This window comes from Neoarthrinium moseri, assembly GCF_022829205.1.
Source record: "Neoarthrinium moseri strain CBS 164.80 chromosome Unknown scaffold45_Wmoseri_CBS_16480, whole genome shotgun sequence".
Lineage (NCBI taxonomy): Eukaryota > Fungi > Ascomycota > Sordariomycetes > Amphisphaeriales > Apiosporaceae > Neoarthrinium > Neoarthrinium moseri.
Genome location: NW_026055159.1, coordinates 33,941 through 55,475, shown reverse-complemented (window position 1 = coordinate 55,475; position 21,535 = coordinate 33,941). Strand labels below are relative to the sequence as shown.

Below are 21,535 nucleotides of genomic sequence, written 5' to 3'. Positions count from 1 at the left end.
AAGAGTCTACTTGTCTTCGAAGTGTCTTCGTAGGTACCGAAAATGATACCCCGGATCACGTTATGCGCAGCTGGACCTTCATATGGTTTATAGCATCAGGGCATCCAAACAGTTTGATACCAGATTTTCTATATACACGACTCTGGTCTTAAACCTATAGTATAGACGAGACGTTGAACAACCTGGTTACAGCAAGTCGTGACGTCGTAAAAATGAAATTGGGGAAACAAAAAGAACAACCAATTGAAACGCCACCGTGCCTCATTCCCTGATATCTCGTACATGACGTGAAAGCGTCAGAAGAAACTCACGCGTCAGCCCAACGCAAGGGCATGCAAGTCATAGGCTCGTGGACCGTCGTTACTGACCGACTCATGAAACGAATTCAAGATCCCTGTTTCCAACCCAGATCGCTCTTCCTCTGCCTCGTCCCTGAGCCCCCTGGCCAGAGGTACCGTCCTAGTACTTGGCTCTCAAGCTTTTAGTTTTGAAGCTGCGTCAGACAGTCCCCTTATAAACTCGTTTCAAGCTATAAGTCCTGTTTCATCACTGCCATACCTCCTAGACAGACTTCGCTATCGCCTAACGCAAGGCATGTTGGGGTACTCAAAGAGCCTCCCCGAAGCGAATGTCCAGCTCCATCCCGGCATTCTCATCCCATACCATACCACCACGCTTAAAGTGGTCGGGTATGCGAGGGACAGATGGTATGCCACGGTTCATGTCTGGCACAACACACAGGGGCTCCGCCGCAAGACCAAGCTGGCCGTCCCGAAGCAGGCTGCCGACCCTCTCGATGTCTCGTTCTCGTTGATGGTCCAACGACCGGCGACTGGCACCAACACCGCTGTCGATCTCCATGGGTTCCCAATCTGTTGTCTGGAACTGACCCAACGTCTGGCTGCGGTCATGGTTACGTAGCGAAACAGGTGGCGCGCCGCGTGCAGGACTCTTGTCCATTCGCTTGCGTAGTCGGTTACCGCTATTGCTTCTAGATACAGCGCTGCTGCTCGAACCAGGCCTGCGACCGCGGTGGCCCGTCGCCATTCCAGGTGCTGCCGGGCTGGGGCTGCGCATACGCACAGCTCGCTCCTCCTGCATCGAGGGAGTGTTGGAGACGGACGGCACAAGGCGCACTACACCGTCGCTCTTGTATTGACCCGGAATAAGTGCGCTGGGCATCTTGCGTAGCTTCTTGGAAACACGCTTCCCAAGGCCAATCTGCGCCGTGGACGCCTGTTGGGTGAAGGATGCCGACTCGGAGACGTTATCGTCCGAATCGGTCCGCCCACGCTTCCTGCCTCGCAACGGATATCGGAAGCTCTCCCAAGACGGCCGAGGCTGGACTTCCTTCGCGCTGGGGAAAAGAGGTGGTGGCGGCGGGAGACTGGTAGGCATAGGAGGTATAGGTGACGATGGTGTTATGGAGAAGGATGGACGGCCAGATGCTGGTTGGTCTACCGAAGACCGCTCTGGAGATGGGATGGGAGACAAGGGGGCGGGCTTCCGTGCATTTTGGGGACCTGGACCAGGCTGGCGAGTTGACTGAATGGCATGTGCCTTGAAGAAGCCGGTTGCCATGAGCTGGTTGTAAGATTGGAGGATCTCCTCGCGCGAAGGCCGGTCATCAGCGCCAGCGCCGTGGCCGTGGAAACTGCCAGGCAGCTGAGGGACTTGAGACTGGCTGTACGACTTCATGACGCCGTTCGGGCTGGGTATTGGCATGGGCATTGGGCGTGTATGGGTAGGAGGCTGCTGTAGACTAGCGCGCTTCCCCATCTCCTGCTGCACTCGGCCGGCCGGCTTGTTGGTCGTGTTGCCACCGGCTTTCCCGGAGCCGAAGCCGAAGACGTCGCGCACGCGTTCGAAAAATCCAGATTTCCTCTGGGGCGGTGGCGGCATATCTTCTCGGTCTTGTCTGGCCTGCTCGTCCCGGACCTCGAGCGTGTCGTAGGGCAGGGTCTGAAGCTGGGCCTGGGCCGACAGTGGCCGCTCGCGGCGCCGGCTGATGCTGCGAACCCGCTTCATCTTGAGCGTCCCATTCTTGCTGGCCTCGGGATAGAAGTGCTTCTCGAAGTCGGCCACGGCTTCGGGGCCCAGAAACTGTACTGGGGGTGCAGCGCTAGTTCGATCGTTCATGGAGCCTTCCTGGAAGCGTGAAAACGGGCGAGGCCCTTCTGAAGACGGCCGGGCTGCGTCGACCGAAGCCATCTTGGGAGGGTGGCCAGCTTCGCGTCGCTGCTCCTTTCTTTGATGCGCACGCTGTTCTCTGTTGATTCTGTGTTGGTGTTGTTGGATGAGATCGCGGGTTGGCGGCAGGGCGTGTAAGTGTATCTCAGAGGGCGGCGCTGAGTGGGTCCCCGGTTTGTTTACTGCGGTTGGTGGGGTGCCCAGTGCTGGTTGGCAGGTCTACTGGCAGACTGAGACAAGGGGGGTTGCCTGACCTCGGCTGACTATGTATTGCTGTGTAGACAGGAATGGAGGTCTTACCACAACGCCTGGCCCTGAGATCGTGGTTCAGTTTGAGCTGCAAATTCTTTGTGGAAAGGATGCAAAGTGCATACGGACCATTAAACTGATCCAAGGCGCGCCCATTAAAGTTTGGCGCGGTCGCTTCTCATCGTTCAAATATCAAATAGGTTCAAAAGTGCTCTCAAAAGCGTGACCGTGCCGCCACTTAAGCCAGTCACCCCAAGCGCTCTCGCTCTCACGCGACATCAGCGATGCCCACGCCAGGCCAGAGCGACGACATAGCCTGCTGGCATTGCTCATTACTCCCGAGCTCACAACAGGCTATGTTGAAAGAAAATCCTCGGGAACTATATCTGCTGATTCCAGTGGCCGACTCGCACACCACCAGCTTCTGCAGATGCTTTCTGGGGGATACCAAGGGAAGCCCGTTCCGTTCATCAAAGGCGCCTGCCACAGGGAGGGCTTTTCTGCTCACATCAATTGAGGGCTTGTATTGTTCCGACCGTCTTGTCTTACATTTCTTGTTACTAAAATGTAGGTACCTATTCTTTCTGGTAGAACGCTCTTGGACCTAAACTCCAGAGTCCAGATATCAATGCCTTAAACAGACCAATATTGAACATTAAATATAAAAAAACACCCAGCAAGCCGTAGCTTACGGATCAGGTGGCGTAATCCTTGTGCCGACACCGTCTCCGGAAATCTAATCAAGGCCAAGAGACAAATGCAGCCTCCAATGGGTATGATGCCATGATCCCCGTCCCAACACCAAAATGGCCCCCAACACGAGGCTGCCACCTCCCCCCAAAAAATGTTTGCGACGCGAATGAAAAACATGCCTGCGGTAGGGTAGTCGACATCCTACGCTGTAATCCTTTGCAGAACCCAATGGAATGAATGCTGTCGTGAGCACATATATACAAGCAAAGCGCCAAGTACCACAAAGTCGAGGTACTTTCAAGGTGATTCAGTCGTCAGACTTGTCATCTCATCCCCGGTACGGCCGTTTGCGTGAGTACTGCTCTGCATCACGTTCATCCTCTGCCCTTAACCGTGGGTCGATCTCCGCTGCTTCAGGTGATTGCGGCTCTTCCTTCATATAGCCCGGGGCGTTCTTCTCCGCTCCATTGCCACCTGCACGCTTGTACGCGAGAGTGATTTCGAAATCCTCATCCTCATGATCCATGTCATCTGCTGAGCGTTTCAGAGTAGAGCCTAGGGTGGACTGTTGCGAATGCGCGCTCGGCGGTGCGGTTGTCGTAGGTGACTGGTCTACCTCCATCTTGAGATCTGCGAGCGATGGGAGAGATGGGGTCTGACGAGGTTCCCGGAAACTGGTGTCGATCGGCGCAGGCAGCGGCGGCCTGGGCTGGATCGGTGTGCCGTATGTTTGTGACGACGGCAAGGGAGGGTATGGCAACGAAGGGCGACGGTCATCGCGAGCAGACGACGTCGGCCTGTCCGAATAAGGGTGCGAATATGTGGGGGTTGCCGGATACGCTGGGGCTGCAAAGGAGCCATGGCGATAGGCAGGTGGGCGAGTAGCAGGCGATACCGGCTCTGAAGGTGGCGCTGCTGGGGGTTGGTACGGTTTGTTATAGCCCGGTGGTGCAAAGTTTAGAATCCGTTGGTTTGGTGCAAGAGGCGGCTGATGGTCATACCCAGATGGCCGCCGATCGATGCTCGAGTTGCTGGCTGAGCGATTCCGGTAGGCGTCCGCGGGCGACTGAGTCCTACGATCTCTGGGATACTCTTCCTCCCGCTGCTCATACTCGTTCTGCACACTGCCCTTGGTGTCACGACGGCGCATACGTACATCCCGACGTATACGCACGCGGCAACCCTGCTCTGCGACGGTCCTGCTGAGGGGTGTACTTTCGGCCAGGCCAGGAAACTTCTTGGCGCTGTAAACAGTAAATGGTTGCGACCTGACATCGTTGAGGAATGTGAAGAAGAGGCCGTCTTCGTCTTGCAAGCTCTCTGGCTGGTCAGCCGGGTCGCCCAAGCTCAGATCTTGTACGTCCTTGTTGCGCTCGTATAATCTGAAGACCAGGCGGTAACGTCCTTCGTGGCGCACAGATGGGTCGGGGAACAGGAAGTAACCTGCTGGTGAGGGCCGGTCCAGGTAGCAGCAGGCTGACACAGGAACGCCCGTCAGAACTGGTGGGGAGGTTGCCGCCGGGGTCTGAACGCGGCCATGTGCCATGGGTCGGGCATTTTCCAAGGAGACGAAGAGGAAGAAGTCCGAGTTGTAGTCCATCGTCACATCCTTGGCGTCGCTCCAGGTCTCGCCCTCAGAAACTAGTAAACGTACAATCGGTGGCGGGTCAACAGGCCGGCGGTCTGCGGATGATTTGGGACCAGAACCACATGCCCTGGCGCGTTCGGGCTGCTGAAGCACCATCAGATCATAGTGGATTGTCCTTCCCCCTCTGGTTCTGCGACTCCATCGCATATACGACTGTGGCTCGCCAGAGTGCGAGCTCATATGGGTCGCCATAATGCCTATTCGTGGGTCAGCTCAGTGTCATGGGAACTATTGCGTTTTAGATGCAGGAGTCACCACAGCAAGCAATTTACTGAGGTGCGGCGCAGCTGGTGTTGTTGCCGTGCACTCATGAATATAAGCCATGCCATGGCGTGGGGCGGAGACCTACGTCAGATCAAGCCAGCGAGGCGCTGGTTTTAGGACGGCTTCTGCGTGATGCTATAGCACTCAATTATCCCGTCGAGGCGGGATGAGTGGTTCGCAGGAAGAGCGAAAAGAAGTGATTCGGGACCCGGGGGCTCAAATCAGATCATGAAATTGGACAGTGAGATTGAGGCGCACAGGGCGCAGAACAGCCAGTTGGAGATTGAGAGGATCAAACAGAAATGGGACCCGTCGGGCTGGGTCGTGGGCGGGAGAAGCTTAAAGGGCCGAGGACGACTGAGAGGGAGATCCAAAGCGCCGGGCGTGCGATGCCGCGCGTGTTGCTGACTCGCGAGAGTTGATTGGGGTCCGGCAGAAAGGGAATGGATGGGTGGGCTTCCCAGGACGGTTTATGCTAAGTTAATGCCGTAATAACGGGGCCACACAGATCTGACACCACAGCCAAGTCGCCGAGCGAGCGCCCTTGCCGTCGACGGGGGCGGTGGTTGACAAAGACGCAGCCGTTGGTCTTGCACGACAGCAACCGACTCTGATCTGTATCTCTCTGCTCTGGACACAGCGGCGCGAGGACGACGATAGGAAGGAAAAAGGGGACGACGGGGGACGTGTGTCTCGTGGGCGGAGCGGCAGACGGTGGGAAAAGAGGGAAGAGAGCGAAGGTTTGGGGGGCCAGGCAAGGGATAAGTGCGGTTGGCTGTGTCGACGAATGAATGGGCTGGGCTGGGCTGGGTGGGCTCCGTGTTCCCCTGCACGCGGGCTTGAGGGTATCGCCCGTCTGGGTCGCCTGCCCGAGTCCGCGATCCACAATCCAAATTGACGGGCGAGCGTGACTGCGCCTGTGAATGGCTGGGCTGGCTGGCGGGCGTGCCAGAGTGCAGCTCCCAGGGCTCCCAGGGCTCCCAGGGCTCCCAGGCCGCCGACCCTGGCCGCTGGCGCTGCTCTCCCTGCCCTGTGAGGCCTACCCTGCCTACCTTGCCCACCCACCCCCTGCTGCCCTCCCCCCCTCAGGCGGCAGTCGAGGGTACCTACGCGGCTAGCTCCAGAGTCGCCGGTGGCAGGGGTGTCTGGGCCAAGCGACCGAACGCTACTCCATCCTTCACCCCCAATTTCTGGTTGTCGGTACGCTGCCCCGAGCTCTCTTCCAGTAAGTTGGGACGGACAGGTCCTGGCTTTATTTCCGGCCTCTGCCCATCGCTGCAACACAAGTTGCGGGCCTACCTAAACTCTACCACAGGCGCTGTGCGCAAGGAAAGCAGAGGGGCGGGTTGCGAGGCTACGATGCGACGGCGTCGCTGGCCCTGGGCAGCCGAGGAGCGAGGCGCTCAGCGGTCGACGTTATTCTCGTCTTGGACGACTTCTCTTCTCCGGCGTGGCCAACGATGTCATATGCCTATCCAGGCATGTACAGTACCTCGTCGCAGCAGGATTCAGGGAACCGTACTTCTGCTCGCTTAAGGGCCTCCCTTGCACCCGGCTCCCAATTTTGGCTCCCCCGAGATCTGGGTGCCAGTGTTCCAAGTGGGGCTAGCGGCAGCAAGGTGGCTGCAGTGGGGTCGAAATGAACCCACATCTCGCCAATCACCCGCCTCGAAACGAGCCAGGATCTGGCCTGTGCATGTCACGTCTTCGTGCCATCTCTCCTCTGGGCTGGCAGGCTGGCAGGCCCTGGCTGGCTCCTCACCACCCACCCAGTCGGGCTGCTTCTCAAATGGCACTGTCTGATGAACGGAGAATGGCGTGATGCCGACAGAGTCCAGACTGCGGACTGGGTAATTTTGGGCACGCAGTGAACTGGGTAGTATGCGCCGCTGCTCAACTGCCGAACTAATTGTGGGTATCTCTGTATAATCGTGCCATTTCCAAGTCGTTCCAGACAGAGTAGAGTGCAACAGAATAGTTACGCTCCAACTCCAACCACAAGGGCGGCGCCCGCGGATGTTGAGACGGACGGCGCAGCGCACGCCTTGGGGACCCAACTGCGTTAGTTATGAGATGGCTTGCATAAGACTCGTGAGCGCGAGCGAGTTTCCGCATAGCTTGGTACCAATCAAGACGGCTACCGACTAAGCGAGCCCGCGTTGCTTCTTCTGGGGGCGTTCTCTTGCACAAAGTGTGGATTGGAGTATTTGCTTTTGTCAATGCAACAGGCAGGCAATAAGACCACGAACCCCACCGGCAACGGGGAAGCACACTCTACTGTAGCAAACACGCTGGCAATAATGGCAATCTCGATTCTCGACATGCCATCTTGGGAAGCGAGGAACGCGGCTGCAAAATACAGCAAAACTCATCAGGACGCTACTCTCCTCATACTCGGCTGCACTACTGTGTAGGCTGCCGGCTCCAAGACGGCGGCGCCGTCTGGAAAGCTTATTACTGCGGACAACGTGCCGCCAAGTGAGCTCCAAGAATACAGGAGCGATCTCAGCAATGTCTCTAAGAAATCCATGTACCTGACAAGCTCCTGGACGCAAGGTTGTTGAACAGTACACAGTCATTAGCATCTCGGCGGCATTCCCTCCATCCATGATGCGATGCACAAAGCACTACGCCGGATACTAACCATCATGGGCGTGCCTTTTTCACATGCCGCCTTACGAGTGCTCGTCTGTTGAGCAAAATTCAAGAGCTCGTGAGCTTTAGCGTTTCAACTCTCCCCCTAAGGTACTTAGCCACGAGCACCTAAGATCTGAGACAACGCACGAGTTACCGTTCTCCAGAGGTCAAAATTGCGTGCGGCCACGTTTTCTTTAGCGTAGCGGACAAGAGCGGTGCTCATGGCCTTTTCCGTCTCATTCAGAGACATTTTCAGGGCATCCAAAGCCTGGCCAGCCCTCATCCAGGAACTGCGACAGGGGAATGGAAATAGTCGAAACAGCAACTTCCTACCTACCTGAGCGCCATACAACACACTGCATGAGTGCAATCCCCACTTCCCCTACAGAGGAAGCACTTCGCAGGACCTGGCGCAATAAGCTCCCCCAGGGCTGGGCTTGACAACGAGTGACAGATCCGTGCCGAGGACCATCAGTGGAGACGAAAGCGATCGTGCACGTCCGGGGTCGCGAAATTAGCTGGGTAAAATGCCCGAGGGTGACAAGCAACCAGGAGCCGGTGCATTCGTCCACTTCTTCAACTCTACTTTCCTCCCCCAATTTTCCTGAGTATTCCCGGTGATCTGCGATGGCTCCGACCGGCCTCTGCAGGTCTTGGTCTGTGGGCCGTCGGCAGGCACTGTGCTTCCCAGGGCTGGCACCGCGCGGTCATCTGCACAACTAGTTAACCGCCATCCAACCACACTTCTTTTCCTGCCAAGCCATGGAAAAGAAGAAAACGTGCCGCTTATAGTGCAAACCATCGGCGAGGATGCGTCTGGTTATTGTGCTCAAGGCCATCATGGACACTGTATAGGTCACCGGGCGGAAAAGGCACTCCGATAAAGTCTCTCAACGACATTGGGGCATGTGATGGTTTCCAGAAACTTGTGTGCACACCCCGAACGTCGATTGACGCCGCTGTGGATCAAGACGGCCATGCACTGTAACCCGACAGTGGAGTCCTCGTTGTTCGAATCACCTCGTAGTGTACTGGAACGACAAGGAACTAGTCTCAACATCATTCGAGTATCAGAACCCAACTTGCTACGCCAATCACCGTCCTATAAACGGGGAAAGATATTGAGATGGAGCAGTCCACAGCCAGCGACAACATTTGGGAGTATATCAGATTGGATCGCATGATATGTCACTTGACTCGTAGTCCATAATAATGTCTTGCCGTTGGTCCTGTTCTGTTCCCAATGAATGGCTCAACCTGCTCTGTATCAAAGCAGGGGTCTTCTTAGGTTCGGAGACTGACGATTCCAGCTGTTATCATACATATCGTGCCACTGCGTTCCTCTTGGTCACCATGACTTTGAACTTGCATATCATTCGTCGTACAAACTTCCTTGATATGGTCCAGAACTTCCAAGCGTCAGAGTTCTCGAGCGCTGTTGTCATCTGAGACCTGCAGAAATCAAAAGCTGCAATGAACCTTATATATCAGACCACTTCCTGGAGTTTCTTCTCAATACGGAGTACCTCGTGCTAGTTTCGCCCGAAGAATTTGACTCCTCGGTTCGGCAGGGCTGATCCCTAGAGATTGCCATGCCTAAGATGAACTCTGCTGACGTTTAGCTTGGAGATCTAACTTCAAACCATGAGTGACGCTGGCGGCGTCCCAACGTTGTCTATCTCCTATCACGACATTACCCTAGGGCCGTAGACCCGAGGAGTTGAGAGACGCCTAGGCGTCTTTCAAATGTCTGTAGGCTACGCTGGCGTTCTAAATTCTACTGTACAGGACGAATTAGGCTGAATGAGCTGGCCGTCATCGGGCTTTCTGAGAATCTCAGCAACCGGCTGAAGTCTATCAGTTTGTGTCACGTCATATGAGCCGCTTGGGCAAAGGAGCTCTCCCACCATTACGGGCAATTGCACATCTCCAGGGATCCGGGATCTACAGACTCTGATCCATGCGGCTGGGACTACGGCACAGCAACATCATCGACCTGCCATCCCAGGGCGAAACCAAGCAGTCGGCACGCAGGCAATTGAATCTTATCCCACCGCTCATGTCGTGTGATGACGAGAGAGTTGTCTTCGCGCAAGACCCGTGGCTGGCATCTCCCGTCCTGAGCTCCAGCCATGATGACCAGACTAAGAGTGGCCTCAATGAACGTTTTCTGGACAAGTTCACGATCTGAAACAGGCTACTTTCCGCTTGGATTGTGACACCTTTGGCAAGGAGTTGGTAATGGGGGCTGGCAGCGTTACGGGATGGGCTTGGTGCACGCCGCTTGTCATCACTCTAGTGAAACGCCGCGAAAAGCTTCTCGAGGGCAGCTATTAGAGCAAGGCGCGCGCCCCCATTGTTTTGCAACTCCATTTTCGTAAGTGTTAGGCTTCCGGGGCCCTGTCTTCACTCGACCTAGAGGGAAAGTAAGCGCCACGTGGAGTTAGAGTGTCTCATCTATGCGCTCGCTTCGTCTTTCCTCATCTTGCTTTCGACCTCTTGCTCATTCACCTGTGTCCGTACAAGTACTACCTGACTACTACTACCTAGGCGGCAAATCTCTGCAACTATTGGCGAGAACGACGGTGGGCCACTTCGCCTACACATGTATTACCACTTGGTCTCTTAGGTAATAAGCATAGGAATATCATAGGAATATATTCACATCGTTGAAGGATCATTTCTATCTCGCCTGGAGTTTGCACACATGTATTGGATCTTTGCGGTTATTGGATACCATCCATGTATTCTTAGATCAATTTACCATGGCTCGCTAGATTGGCCTTGGAGCTTTCGCTGGCACTGTGTTTGGGAGCGCTTGAGCATAACTGCGATTCTCGATGGAAAACATAATCACCCTGAATTTCTGAGATCGGGGTAGAGAGAGCTTGAGGAAAAAACGGTGCAGCTGCCCGAGGCGGTCTGCTACAGTCAACCGTGGTTCGTTAGCAGGAACAAGATTGTTCACGTTGCTTTTTTTTTTGAGGGTCACTGCACTCTCTTAACGTCATCCTGACCATTTCAAACCGTCATGACGAAGTTGATAATTACCATGAGCTTTTATGTAAATTGCTCACCTAAATTAAGCACGTCGTTCAGCTCAATAAGCAGGTCTATTATAAGTGTAACTTATATATGCCCGATCGCGGACATGGCTGCACTCACTTCCTGCCCGTGACGGCACTGTTTGTCTATCCATAGGAATATTCCTACTGGGATGTCGACTAATCTATGTACCGGAATCCCGGCAGCTACTCTGATGCGCGACTTATCATGCCTGGGTCGAAAGCGAAGCAATCACAGTGCATGATGAGCAGTGACACCAACCCGCGGCTTCATGCAGGCAGGAATGACTGTTCACAAACCACCTGGCCACACTGGGTCTTTGTTGTAGACCACCTGTGGTATATTTTACAGTTCCCTATAGCCCCAATGCCCACCTGTCGAGCCTGTCGGAGTAGACAAGAGGGATCCGCCCCAGCTTGGAACCGTGAGAAGTCACAGGCATGTCGCAATCTGTGGTAGATCTCTCTGGGTGGAAGGTTATCCGTGTGGTGTAAGACAGGCACATGCAGCAGAATAAGATAACAGGGCAAAAGTCAACCGAAATCAACTGTCTCTTCTGATGGTGTGGTCTCAATAACCGACCGTATCCCACCTTTGGCATTCAGTGTTTAAGTTGTGCTCAGTTGCATCACTGGAAAGTCATCCCTAGAAGGCACTACATCCCGACGGAAGGAATTCAACTGGGAAGCCACCGGGAGTAGCCTTTCCGTGATCTAGATCCAGATGTTCTCAATTAAACCATCGAAGAAGAGGTATATATGGCTCTTTTCCTCTGCCTGTCTGCTCCGACCCTTCTTGGTTCGGATCCAGCAAGACGTTCTCGTATGAAATTGAGTCACACCATATGTGGTACCCCCTTTATCCCACAAACCCGAGCAATCGGTAACCTGCAGGCGCCACATCTTATTCGGCAAGCCTAGAAGCTAAAATGTATGTTCACAAGCACCGCCGGTTCAGGAGGCACCTCTCAGCGTTGTCGGTTGGCTGAGTCCGCCCCTGTCCACGTGCGGCAGACATCGATCTGACTAACCTCACGCAGGGAATCTGCCTAGCTCAGTCACGGGCGATACTGCAGAGGGAGACGGATGGCGACAGAAATGGCCAAGTGCATGTGTGCTACCGGGCTGGGACGCCAGTGGCAGCTCTGGTTGGCTTGGAAAGTGTACAGATCCAGAGTAGGAACATCACACTGTTGCTGGCGAGCTTTTTGCCTAGTTTGGAAGACTTTTCGTCAAAGAAAAGTGGCATTTTGCCGCAAATCCTTGTCACGAAGCATGCGCTCGTCTTACCTCAAACAGGAAAGGTCTATTGATAGACATTTGGATTTTGCCGTGATTGCTACATGTATAAGATCTTGAGGAAATAGTATAGCCTAGGTAATTTGGCTGGTGTAATTAAAGAGGTATTATGAATGGTGTGTCACAAATATGGACTGGTGTTTCATGGTCTCTAAAAGAGAGGTCAACAAATGAACGATGTCGAAATACATCTGCTTCCTAGGATTGCCTGTTGCCTTGGCACTGAGTCGTCGTTGGTTCAAATATATTCAAGATCTCTCGTTTTGGGAGCGATTTTCGGGAAATTGAACAGAAATAGCACTTATCGGAAGATTTGGTTTCTTAGTAGTAGTGACTGTGCCAGAAAAGAATGATATTAATCCCACCAACGCCTGGAGATATATTTGTTGCTGTAGACCATGAGGTCTCTTGAGTCTAATTTTGACCTCACTGGCTTGACAGATGTAGACAAGTTGTAACTCAGTGTTTTCAACTACTATACTGGAGGTCTGAAATGCACCCGATGAGGATCTTTGAGTCACGATGTTAACCCTCCAAAACCAGTGGCCATATTCCACCTGATGGAAGCCGTCTGTGATGACCCTCCAAAACATCACCCCTCCATTCATCATCACATTCGTGATACCAATCGTAAATTTCCGGTGGTCGGCAGGGCAGACCTGGGTTGCCCCAAATGTTGACATTGCAAAGAGTATCATAGCATTCCACAAGGCCGCCGGCTGAACAATAGAACCATCCAACGTCCTCATCTGGATTTCATTCTATGAGTGGCAGCCCGTCAGTCAGGTCCTCATACTTATTGTTGCGTAGAATCTTCGAATGCCAAGCAGGCAACCAATCCTTGGATACGATGGCCACAATCGGACGGTCGTGGTTATTGGTACTGCCTGGCCGGCGGACAGATTCGAGAGAGCGCTGGTCAACCACGACACAGTAGCGGAAACACGCAGCCCAGTACAATGCCTCACTGTTTTGTTCACTATCCGGTTCGTACACGGGACTCTGTCCAGGTCGCGTCTCGGTCAACGGAACGCCTCGGTCGAGACACAGCTGGATGAAATTCTCACGCACTACCTCTGTTGCAACACTATCGAAGCACTGTTGATCATCGATGACTTCCCATCGTAACTTGTTCCCCAGATCTGAGCGTCCCATGCGCTGTGTCAATGTGATAGCATCAGCCTCTATCTTGGTAATTAGGCGCTGGAAGAGCGAGTCTGTGCCTTTGCCATAGGCCGTGCGGTAGATTACAAAGCCCCAGTGAGAAACGGGCGGGTCGGCGAAGCTGGCCTCGACGCGAAGAAGCTGTCGATCCTCATTGCGGATGCGTCTATACACGGATTCCGAATATTCCACCCTGACGGACATGCCACGCTTCGATGCCATGCCGCGAGAGTACTGGAGTTGGCTGAAGCTGAAAGCCCTACGCCAGTATGTGGCAGTCCTGAACACGCTGTCGGTGGCAAGACATGTGCTGCGCTTCGCAAGGCCATTGACTTGGATGCTCTCGGGTTCGTATTGTGAAAGGACAGTTAGCCCTGTCCGAATGTCAGGTTGCCTGGCTTCGGACAGGTCAATCAGCAAAGTACGTTCCGTACTCAGGTAAATCAGGGCAGAACTCCGGAATTTGCAGGGTGTGCATTGTCAAGGTAAAGATGCCTGTTCTTCTAGTTTTGCAGTACGACTTGCCATCGTACCATATGAGCACAGACCACGGCTACAGATCCCACACATACAAACTACAAGATAAAGTTAGCATTATAGTTTTCTATTCTTTATTCTCTGTACTATCCATTGTAATCTGATAGTAGAGCCGACAGTGGGGCGCATGATGGTATAGAGCTTATGTTGTAATACGCTGTAGCAGTTCGAGATCATCCTTAGCTCTTGTCGAGGTCTCTAACAGCGATTTGTCCAAAGCCATTGCTATGGAGTCGCCGCTCCTGAAGACACAGAGGTGTTGGGTTTCATTCTAATTTCCCTTCATCTTTGATAATTCATAGCCAGTATGGAAGACCATGGCAGCTGCATTGAGCGACTGCTACTCCACTGCGCCATTTCCGTTATACTGCCGAGTTTGTTTCCAATATAGACAGCGATAGCCCAAATTTAAACATGATAAAGTCTTGAAAAGATCCTTCAAAGGTCACTGCGTGCACAGCACGTTGGTACATAGAATAAATATGTGATCTAATGTGAGGCAGCGTGAAAAGGCCCATTGGCTACCGACGTAAGGATCATCCACAGTATAGGCCTGGTGCGGAGTTATAGTTACCAGACTGCGGCGGAGAATATCGCCGACGCAAAAATTGAGTTTGAGCTTGTTTATTGCTTCGCCCGAAAGGTCTATCGAGATCTTCTTCGCATGATCCGTAGGCTACCGATCTCATTACCTCATAACTATTCTCTAAGCCCGTCAAGCTATCCAAGGAAGAGGTAGGGCTTGTCAAACCAATCATCCCAATGTGGATGAGGTGAACTCCATACACTCCTCAGGACAGTCTTCCCTAAAAGGGGCAGCTGAGATCCTAGGCTTGCAGACGTCTCCGTGAGCTGCCTCTCCAGGAACAATCTATCGTCTCCAGTGCCTGCCCGCAGGCCTGTGCCAGCAATGATCAGGGGCCACAACGTACACTTCATCATGCCTCCTCTTAGCGACGCGGACTTTAGGCAATGTTCGAGTAACCCCATGAGCCGCTTGTGATGTTTTTCTTTTGTGGCAAGCAGAAGCGCCGAATGCCCCAGAACGTGAACGCTCTGCAGGGCCGCAATGCAGTACACCATGATCGCCGACTGATAAATGCTCGCTAGTAATGACAAACCTTCGCCTGATGCTCTATTTTCAGCGGCCCAATCGGCTTCTGTTGTCATTTCGATATAAGAAACCATTTCAAGGGCCTGGATCTGAAGACCTTCCATCGGCACTGTTGACCGTGTTGCTTGAGATCGGAGAACATTAATCCTGACCAGAGCTAGGAACAGCTTGGGAGGACAGGGGCAAGTCGAAAGCAAGCCGTTCCCGTATATCTCTTTTATGGCATCAATCTGATCGGGTGAGAAATCTGCCCGAGCCATGTCACTTGCAATGCAGGTGGTGTTCCCGAAAGCTGCGAACCTGCGATGGCGAGTTCAGTGCATATGCGACTAGGATCTCTGGGATGGACTGCGGTAGAACTAGGACCTACAGGCAATAGTGAACCAGATGTCGTTGGGATTTCAGGCTGGCTTGTGACGTGACGAATGACTGGATCCCGCCCCTCAGATTGATCAACTGGGTCATGCCGTCGAAGTGATGCCTCCAATCACTGGCACATTGTCGGATCTAGGATCAAGTCAGTCCAGGAAAGTTTCAAGTAAGTGAGTAGAAAGTAATCGTTGAGTGACCAAAAGAGGGAACGGTGGTCAAGGAGATAATACTCGATAGCAGGTAAGTAACAAAGTGTTTACCTCCACAACTAGAAACATCAATATCGAATGGAGAGTGCTGTCTCTAGACCTCTTTCTTTCGTCCTTGATCGAGCTGCTGAGCGCCTGAATCGCGAGGTTCCTGTGGTACAACACCTTGGTCCGCACGTGCCGTAGATCATCTAACCCCGAGGGATTGACGCTGTCTGCAGCTAGGAGTGCGCATATGCGGTATCCTAATGCGAGGCAGGTCATGGTGTGCCGGATTGCTGGGTCCGCATCGTGGAAAGCGTTGGGCGGCAAAGGAGGAAACCACAGCATTGGCGCGACGGACTTCGGGTCGCGATAATTGGGATAAACATAGACATTCACTGGGACGGAAGACTTGAGTATTATTCATTTCGAAAGGGGCCCCATATGGGAGTACCTACTGAAATATATGGCCTGAGCCACGTCGGCAGCATCCGATTGCCATTCTGCTCGAAGGATAGTTGCTCCGTGGTTACCTTTAGTAGCACTGCTTGAGGCTTCTCGAGCACGAACGCTATTTCTGAAGGGGTGATTCTGGATAGGCCGTGGCCGAGCCGTGATCTTCCCGGAGGAAAGCCGTGTCAGCGGTTTCTTGTCGCCATACCCAGGGCATTCCGTTCTGGTCCCTTCACACCGGTTGCAAGCAGGGTGTACTCCGTCGCAGACAAGCTGCCGTCGTAAGCACTCCAAACAATGGTGTTTGTCTTTATTGGCACCTTGTGAGTGGTCTCCAAACATAGTTCATTGAAATTGATAGTGTCAAGATTCATGTGCTCCGGGCTTCTACTATGTAAAAGAGTCGCCCAATGATTTTATACGGGCAACACGCTGGACATTTACAGGAGGGACGCTACAACCGTGCACTCGCCGAGCTTCAAGCGCTGACGCAGATTGGACGGAAAACCTGTAAGATGGCGGCGCAGCAATGCTACTCGGCCCTCAACTCACCGTTTCCTTCGCACAGCCCCAGGCAACTCTTCAGTACCTCTCCTTTGTGTCTCTGCCGCACTTTGATAGCCGACAAAAACGATCTGTCTTATTCGGTGGTGTTACTAAGGTGTAAGAGGCCGCTGCAGCACCGCATCCCGGCGAGGAAACGGTCGAGTGGGTCTAATGGCCGTGAGCGCGCAGCCACTCGCGGGGTGGTTGCCCGTTCTCCCACTTCTATGGAGTCCGAGATTCGCTGCTGTATAATGAGCATGCCAATCCGCCCTCCACTTTGCCAGGTGGATGGATTTACTTCACCTGATGACCGAGTGGTATGCATAAATCATGTACTAGAGCACTGGTAATTCTGTAATGCAGTCAAACGGTTCAGAAACGGCGAGAAACCGGCTGATTCTGCACACGATATCAGTGAAATGGGAGGAGCTACGGCGTGCCTCTTGTGAAGGAACGACTGTCCCGTGAGAGGCAGGCTAAGTAGACGCGGTTCTCAGAGCTGGAAAAGAAAAAAGGACAAGGACGTGATAGAAGGACTGAGATATACGTCGTCTATCTGTACTGTGTGGGGTGTTTACAACCAGGCGCGTAACCAAATGGCTGAGTACATCCCTTTAGCTGGACAAGTTCGTTCGTAGTCGCGCATGTACGTGGTCAAATCACGATGAATAGCTACCATATGAATCACAATCTGAGACAAACATGGGCATGCGGTCATGACTAGGCTTAAGAAGCCTTAACTTTCGTAGGTGTTGCGAAGCTGTGGGTTAGAAAAGAGTCCGGCAGGACTGTAGGTCCATGTCGGCCAACACCAAAATCAGATCACATGTACAACATGGCAAGCTGCGGAAGATATGATGCTAAACACTTTTGTCTTCATTCCCATATGCATGGCCCTTGGCACGAAAAGGCAGATCATCAGCCCTGCTTTCCGAGCAGTGTGCGCTCAAACCAACCAGGTACAAATATACCGTCGTAATGCTAGTCCAGTCGGACGACATTCGTTGATGCATATCCATCTTGCCTCGCCATCTAGCCTACGCGAGCGTGCATGCCAATGACGCGCAGAGCATAACCTGTGTGTACATGTGGCGGGCCACCCTAGACCAGACGAAGAAGACAGGATGAAACGTCCCAAAAATGTGATGCAGTGACGAACGAAAAGACGTTTAGTCCTCGTCCATCTTGTCGTCGTTGTCGCCACCGGCCTCGAAGTCATCGTCCTCGTCCTCCTCGTCGTCCTCGGCGGGGATGTCCTTGGCGGCCTCGGCCCAGTTGATGACCTTGCCTCGGGTGCGGCGACCGCCCTCGACGATGTTGTTCAGGTCGATCTCGTCCATGTTGTCATCGTCCTCCTCGGCGGCGGCCTCTGTTGGGGGTCAAGTCAGTCAATTGGTCGCCATCGCGCATGGCGCATTGCATGGCACACAGTAGGGAAGTCGCATGCGCTTACCGTTGTCGCCACCCTGGGTTGTGTATGTTAGCATTGGACCGGAGCGCGCGTGTGCAAACAGCCAGATCTCGACATACCTCATCTTCGTCGGAAGAGTCGTCATCGTCCTCCTCCATGGACTGGTCGACGGGCTCCTCGGTGGCAGCAGCCTTGCCCTTGCCCTTCCCGCCAGCGGGAGCCTCAGCGACCTGGGCGGGGTCCTGGGGGATGGTGGCTGAACCGTTCTCGGCGGACATTGTGATGGTGCAAGTGTGTGAAGTGAGAGTGTTGATGATAGACTTCGGGGATGAAGTGTCGCGCGAAGTTTGCGAGGAAGAAAAGTGAGGTTTGCAGGCTTGCGATCCGCGATGGGTGTATGCAGGGAAAGACGGGAGGAAGGTGAGGTGAGGGCGGCTGGCGCTTGGAGCTTCGCTGCAGGTAAGTTATGGGTATGGACCATATGGATGGACCGATGTACGTAGCCCTGGTAGCTGTTTATTAGCGCCATCGCGACTCGAGCTTCCCGTGTGGAACAAGCGCGCTTGGCCAATCAGGGCCTAGCCGATAAGATCGATAGCGCTGTGCCGCCATCAGCCCCGTTGGCTGTCTGTTGTCTGGGGGAGCGAAGACCCGCTTCTTGTGTGTCTGCAGGTAAGCCGTGAGCTGCCATCGGCCAGACGAGTTTGGACCTCTGGAGAAGCTGACCGAGGTCCGCACACGTTGCATGGCTTGGCAACTGCTTGATCCCTCGTCATCTTGACTGCTTTTTCTACCGTCGTATTGTTGAAGCTACTAAGCAAGATTCATAGCATTTGGGTTCCAGTAGTCATGACCAGGCCGAGCTTCATGGGATTACTCTCATCGCAGTTGGGGGATTCAAGGTGGCTATAGCAGACTGGATCTGCAGGAGTATTCAATATTGTGAGAACTTCAAATGGAGCCAAGTACGGAGTGAACACAGGCTGGCTGGACATTCGATTTTCCCACAATGATCCGTGATCTAGAGGCTAAGGCTGAGGTGAGCTAGACCCCCAGCAGGTACGCAATGTGACGGCCATCCCTCTCTCGCTCCTGGCAGTTGGAAGCTCGCAAGAAAGCTAGAAACTGCTCCGGCAAATTCTTTAGGTGTGCAGTTTCCTAGCACGTGCCGGATACTGGCCTATAGCTTCGTGATCCAGAGTATTGGACACAATATCGATCAGGACAACCCTGCGTTGGCCGTCCTGACACACACAGAACATATGAGGAACCAAGGGGCCCTGAACAATAATGTGAGAGCTCGGTCAAGCGACCGTGCAGAACAAGATCCATTTATGCCGTCTATACCGTCTATTTGCCGTCCCCTCCTCCGCCAGTCACTGTAAGTAGGAGCACGATGCCGATCACCCACCAGTACCTGTCTAGTTGTTAGCATCAATACATCACCATGGAGTCCCAACCTAGGGGGAAGAAAGAGACAAAACGTACTTCTGAAGCAGCGTCTTCTCCTCGGGCTCGCCCGCCGCCGTCTTCTTGCCCTCGGGGCTCAGCACCACGGGCTTGCCGAGCTGGACCTGCTCGCCGCGGGCGACGGTGGTGACGACGGCCTTGGGGCCAAAGTCGCGGGTCTGACCGGCGTCGATGCGCACGCCGCGGACGCCGGCGCTGACGACGTCGCCGGCCTCGTCCGTCGTGAGCAGGAGGTGCGGCTTGTAGCCCTTGGCGAAGTTGCGCGCCGAGGCGATCGACGTCGACGACACCCACGCGCCGCCCTGGCGCACGCCGACCCGCACCGTCTGCGCGTCCTCCGGCAGCTCCGGGAACTCGAACGACGACACCACGGCCTCGCCCGGCAGGAACGGGTCGTACGTCACCTCGGCCAGCAGCGCCGGCGCGCCGGCGCCCGACAGCACCGGTTGGATGTAGATGGCGGCCGTGTGCTCGGCCGCGGCGGCGAGGCTGGCGCAGGCCAGGCCGGCAAACAGGGCGGAGAGCCTCATTGCGGTCGCATCGATCGGAGAAACAGCGCAGGAAGGATAGGCGTGTGCGGCGAGGATTTTGTGAGGTCGTCGGGTTGATATTCAGGTCGAGGAACGAATGGACGATGGGAGGGTTGAGAGGTACCCAAGGCCTAGGCGAGCACGGTGGTTGTCAGGTCGTCAGTCTCGGCCCCCAATCAAATGGGTTTAGGGGGGACCCGGGACCCAGAACCCTGGGTCGACACGACATGCTGCAGATCTCATCACTGACCATCCAGTTCAAAGCCAAGCTTTTGCAAGGCTGAGGCTACGAAATTGATTGACATGAACTAAATCGGCAACGCTCTCTCGATCTTGTCGTAAGGCAATACTGTTTCCATTCGTTCTCATCTGAGTGTTCGTGTTTGTACTCAACGGGTGCGACAATGACGACGAGCGACATAACAAAATGCAGATGACAGCCGTATGGGTAGTACTTCTACCCAACCAGCCGTGAATACTTGAGGAACGCATATCACTTCTCCGAGTGCAGTGCCGCTGAGCCATAATTCTCGGGATACCATTCGGAGAGTGTTGCTATCCCTATTGCTAAACCAACACTGATGCAACCCCAATGCTCATGCTAAATATCAATGCCCTAATTTCATAGTCGCCTTTGAACTCCTTAAACCCCAAGCCCACAACATGGCGTCATTTTCAGCTGGACGCCCCGTTGGCTCGAATTTTCCCGTCACTGTCGTCACTCTGTCCTAAATCGTCGCTGTCGTCTTCGTCAATGTCCTCAGAGCTCCCCGCATCGCTGGAAGGTCCGTCTTCTGCCAGGGTATAGCCGTCACACCTCTCCACCAGTCCCTTGTAGTACGCCACCAGGACCTCCGGATTGGGAATGATCTTCCAATCTACTCGGTACAAGAACTCCAGCTCCAATAACTTGAGCTCCGCCACTTTGACTCCTCCAACGCGGGCATAGAACGAGTTGTTCCAGAAGGAATCCGACAGGCCCTTGCCGGCAACTGTTGCCGCTGTAATCAGGAATCGATGGACCGTCAGGGTGTTGATGGTGAAATCTGGGTATAATGCGCACAGGCGATCAATGTAGTATACCATCGAAAGCAGTAGCGGAGGGGTGATGGTGGCGTGTTTTGCGAGTCGGTGTAGATAGTCGACCACGGAAATGCCGGGTGCCGTTCTGGGTCGGGGTCAGCATAACATGCTCCACGAAGCGCACTGGGCTGGAGGAGCCCAAGTTCCAAACTCTACATACCTGGAGTGAAATCTCGTGAGATGGCCGCTCTTCATCGCCAGTGAGTCGTTGGTCTCAATGAGCTCGGAGAGCATGTTCGCGATCAAGACCACCATATCCTCGACATCGCATAGCTCATATCTTAGCGGTAACACCTTGGCGGGGCCCTGAGCAGTTTTTGATCTTTTGGGAGAGCTTGACTGGCTTTGTATCACAGCCGAGGACGACATGGCGGAGCTCTCCGACAACTTGGAGAGATCTTGCGAATTGCGCCTTTTTGCGGGGGATAGCGGGTTTGCTGCCGAACTGACATTGTCGAGCTTTTTGGGCGACAGCGACGGTTCGGGAGGCTGCTCAGGCAGAGCAGACTGTGGTGGTTGCGCTGCTACCGCAGAAGAGGAGGATAGAGACTCGGCTGTGGGCGGTGCTGGCCTCGCATTCCGCAGTGGCACCGTTGGGTCGAACGGCTCCATCGGTGAG

At 54.0% G+C, this 21,535-nt stretch overlaps 7 protein-coding genes across 7 annotated transcripts; all 7 read right to left on the bottom strand.

Annotated features, from left to right (window-relative positions):
• Positions 1-606: 606 nt before the first annotated feature.
• On the bottom strand, positions 607-2,211 carry JN550_009614 (uncharacterized protein; the record flags this gene model as incomplete). The annotated part of the gene is made up of 1 exon (XM_049321705.1): positions 607-2,211. The coding sequence occupies one exon, from the start codon at positions 2,209-2,211 to the stop codon at positions 607-609; it is 1,605 nt and encodes a 534-aa protein (XP_049168352.1).
• Positions 2,212-3,460: 1,249 nt separating this feature from the next.
• JN550_009613 (uncharacterized protein) lies at positions 3,461-4,972 on the bottom strand (the record flags this gene model as incomplete). Its single annotated transcript, XM_049321704.1, has 1 exon — positions 3,461-4,972. The coding sequence occupies one exon, from the start codon at positions 4,970-4,972 to the stop codon at positions 3,461-3,463; it is 1,512 nt and encodes a 503-aa protein (XP_049168351.1).
• A 7,829-nt stretch (positions 4,973-12,801) lies between these two features.
• Positions 12,802-13,431, bottom strand: JN550_009612 (uncharacterized protein; the record flags this gene model as incomplete). Its single annotated transcript, XM_049321703.1, has 1 exon — positions 12,802-13,431. One exon carries the CDS (start codon positions 13,429-13,431, stop codon positions 12,802-12,804), a length of 630 nt encoding a protein of 209 aa, XP_049168350.1.
• A 1,035-nt stretch (positions 13,432-14,466) lies between these two features.
• Positions 14,467-16,250, bottom strand: JN550_009611 (uncharacterized protein; the record flags this gene model as incomplete). The annotated part of the gene is made up of 5 exons (XM_049321702.1): positions 14,467-15,160; positions 15,231-15,367; positions 15,493-15,821; positions 15,882-15,956; positions 16,085-16,250. 5 exons carry the CDS (start codon positions 16,248-16,250, stop codon positions 14,467-14,469), a joined length of 1,401 nt encoding a protein of 466 aa, XP_049168349.1.
• Positions 16,251-17,591: 1,341 nt separating this feature from the next.
• On the bottom strand, positions 17,592-18,111 carry JN550_009610 (uncharacterized protein; the record flags this gene model as incomplete). Its single annotated transcript, XM_049321700.1, has 3 exons — positions 17,592-17,791; positions 17,876-17,888; positions 17,953-18,111. The coding sequence occupies 3 exons, from the start codon at positions 18,109-18,111 to the stop codon at positions 17,592-17,594; spliced, it is 372 nt and encodes a 123-aa protein (XP_049168348.1).
• Positions 18,112-19,183: 1,072 nt separating this feature from the next.
• Positions 19,184-19,833, bottom strand: JN550_009609 (uncharacterized protein; the record flags this gene model as incomplete). Its single annotated transcript, XM_049321699.1, has 2 exons — positions 19,184-19,250; positions 19,322-19,833. 2 exons carry the CDS (start codon positions 19,831-19,833, stop codon positions 19,184-19,186), a joined length of 579 nt encoding a protein of 192 aa, XP_049168347.1.
• Positions 19,834-20,508: 675 nt separating this feature from the next.
• JN550_009608 (uncharacterized protein) lies at positions 20,509-21,528 on the bottom strand (the record flags this gene model as incomplete). Its single annotated transcript, XM_049321698.1, has 2 exons — positions 20,509-21,001; positions 21,077-21,528. The coding sequence occupies 2 exons, from the start codon at positions 21,526-21,528 to the stop codon at positions 20,509-20,511; spliced, it is 945 nt and encodes a 314-aa protein (XP_049168346.1).
• Positions 21,529-21,535: the final 7 nt, after the last annotated feature.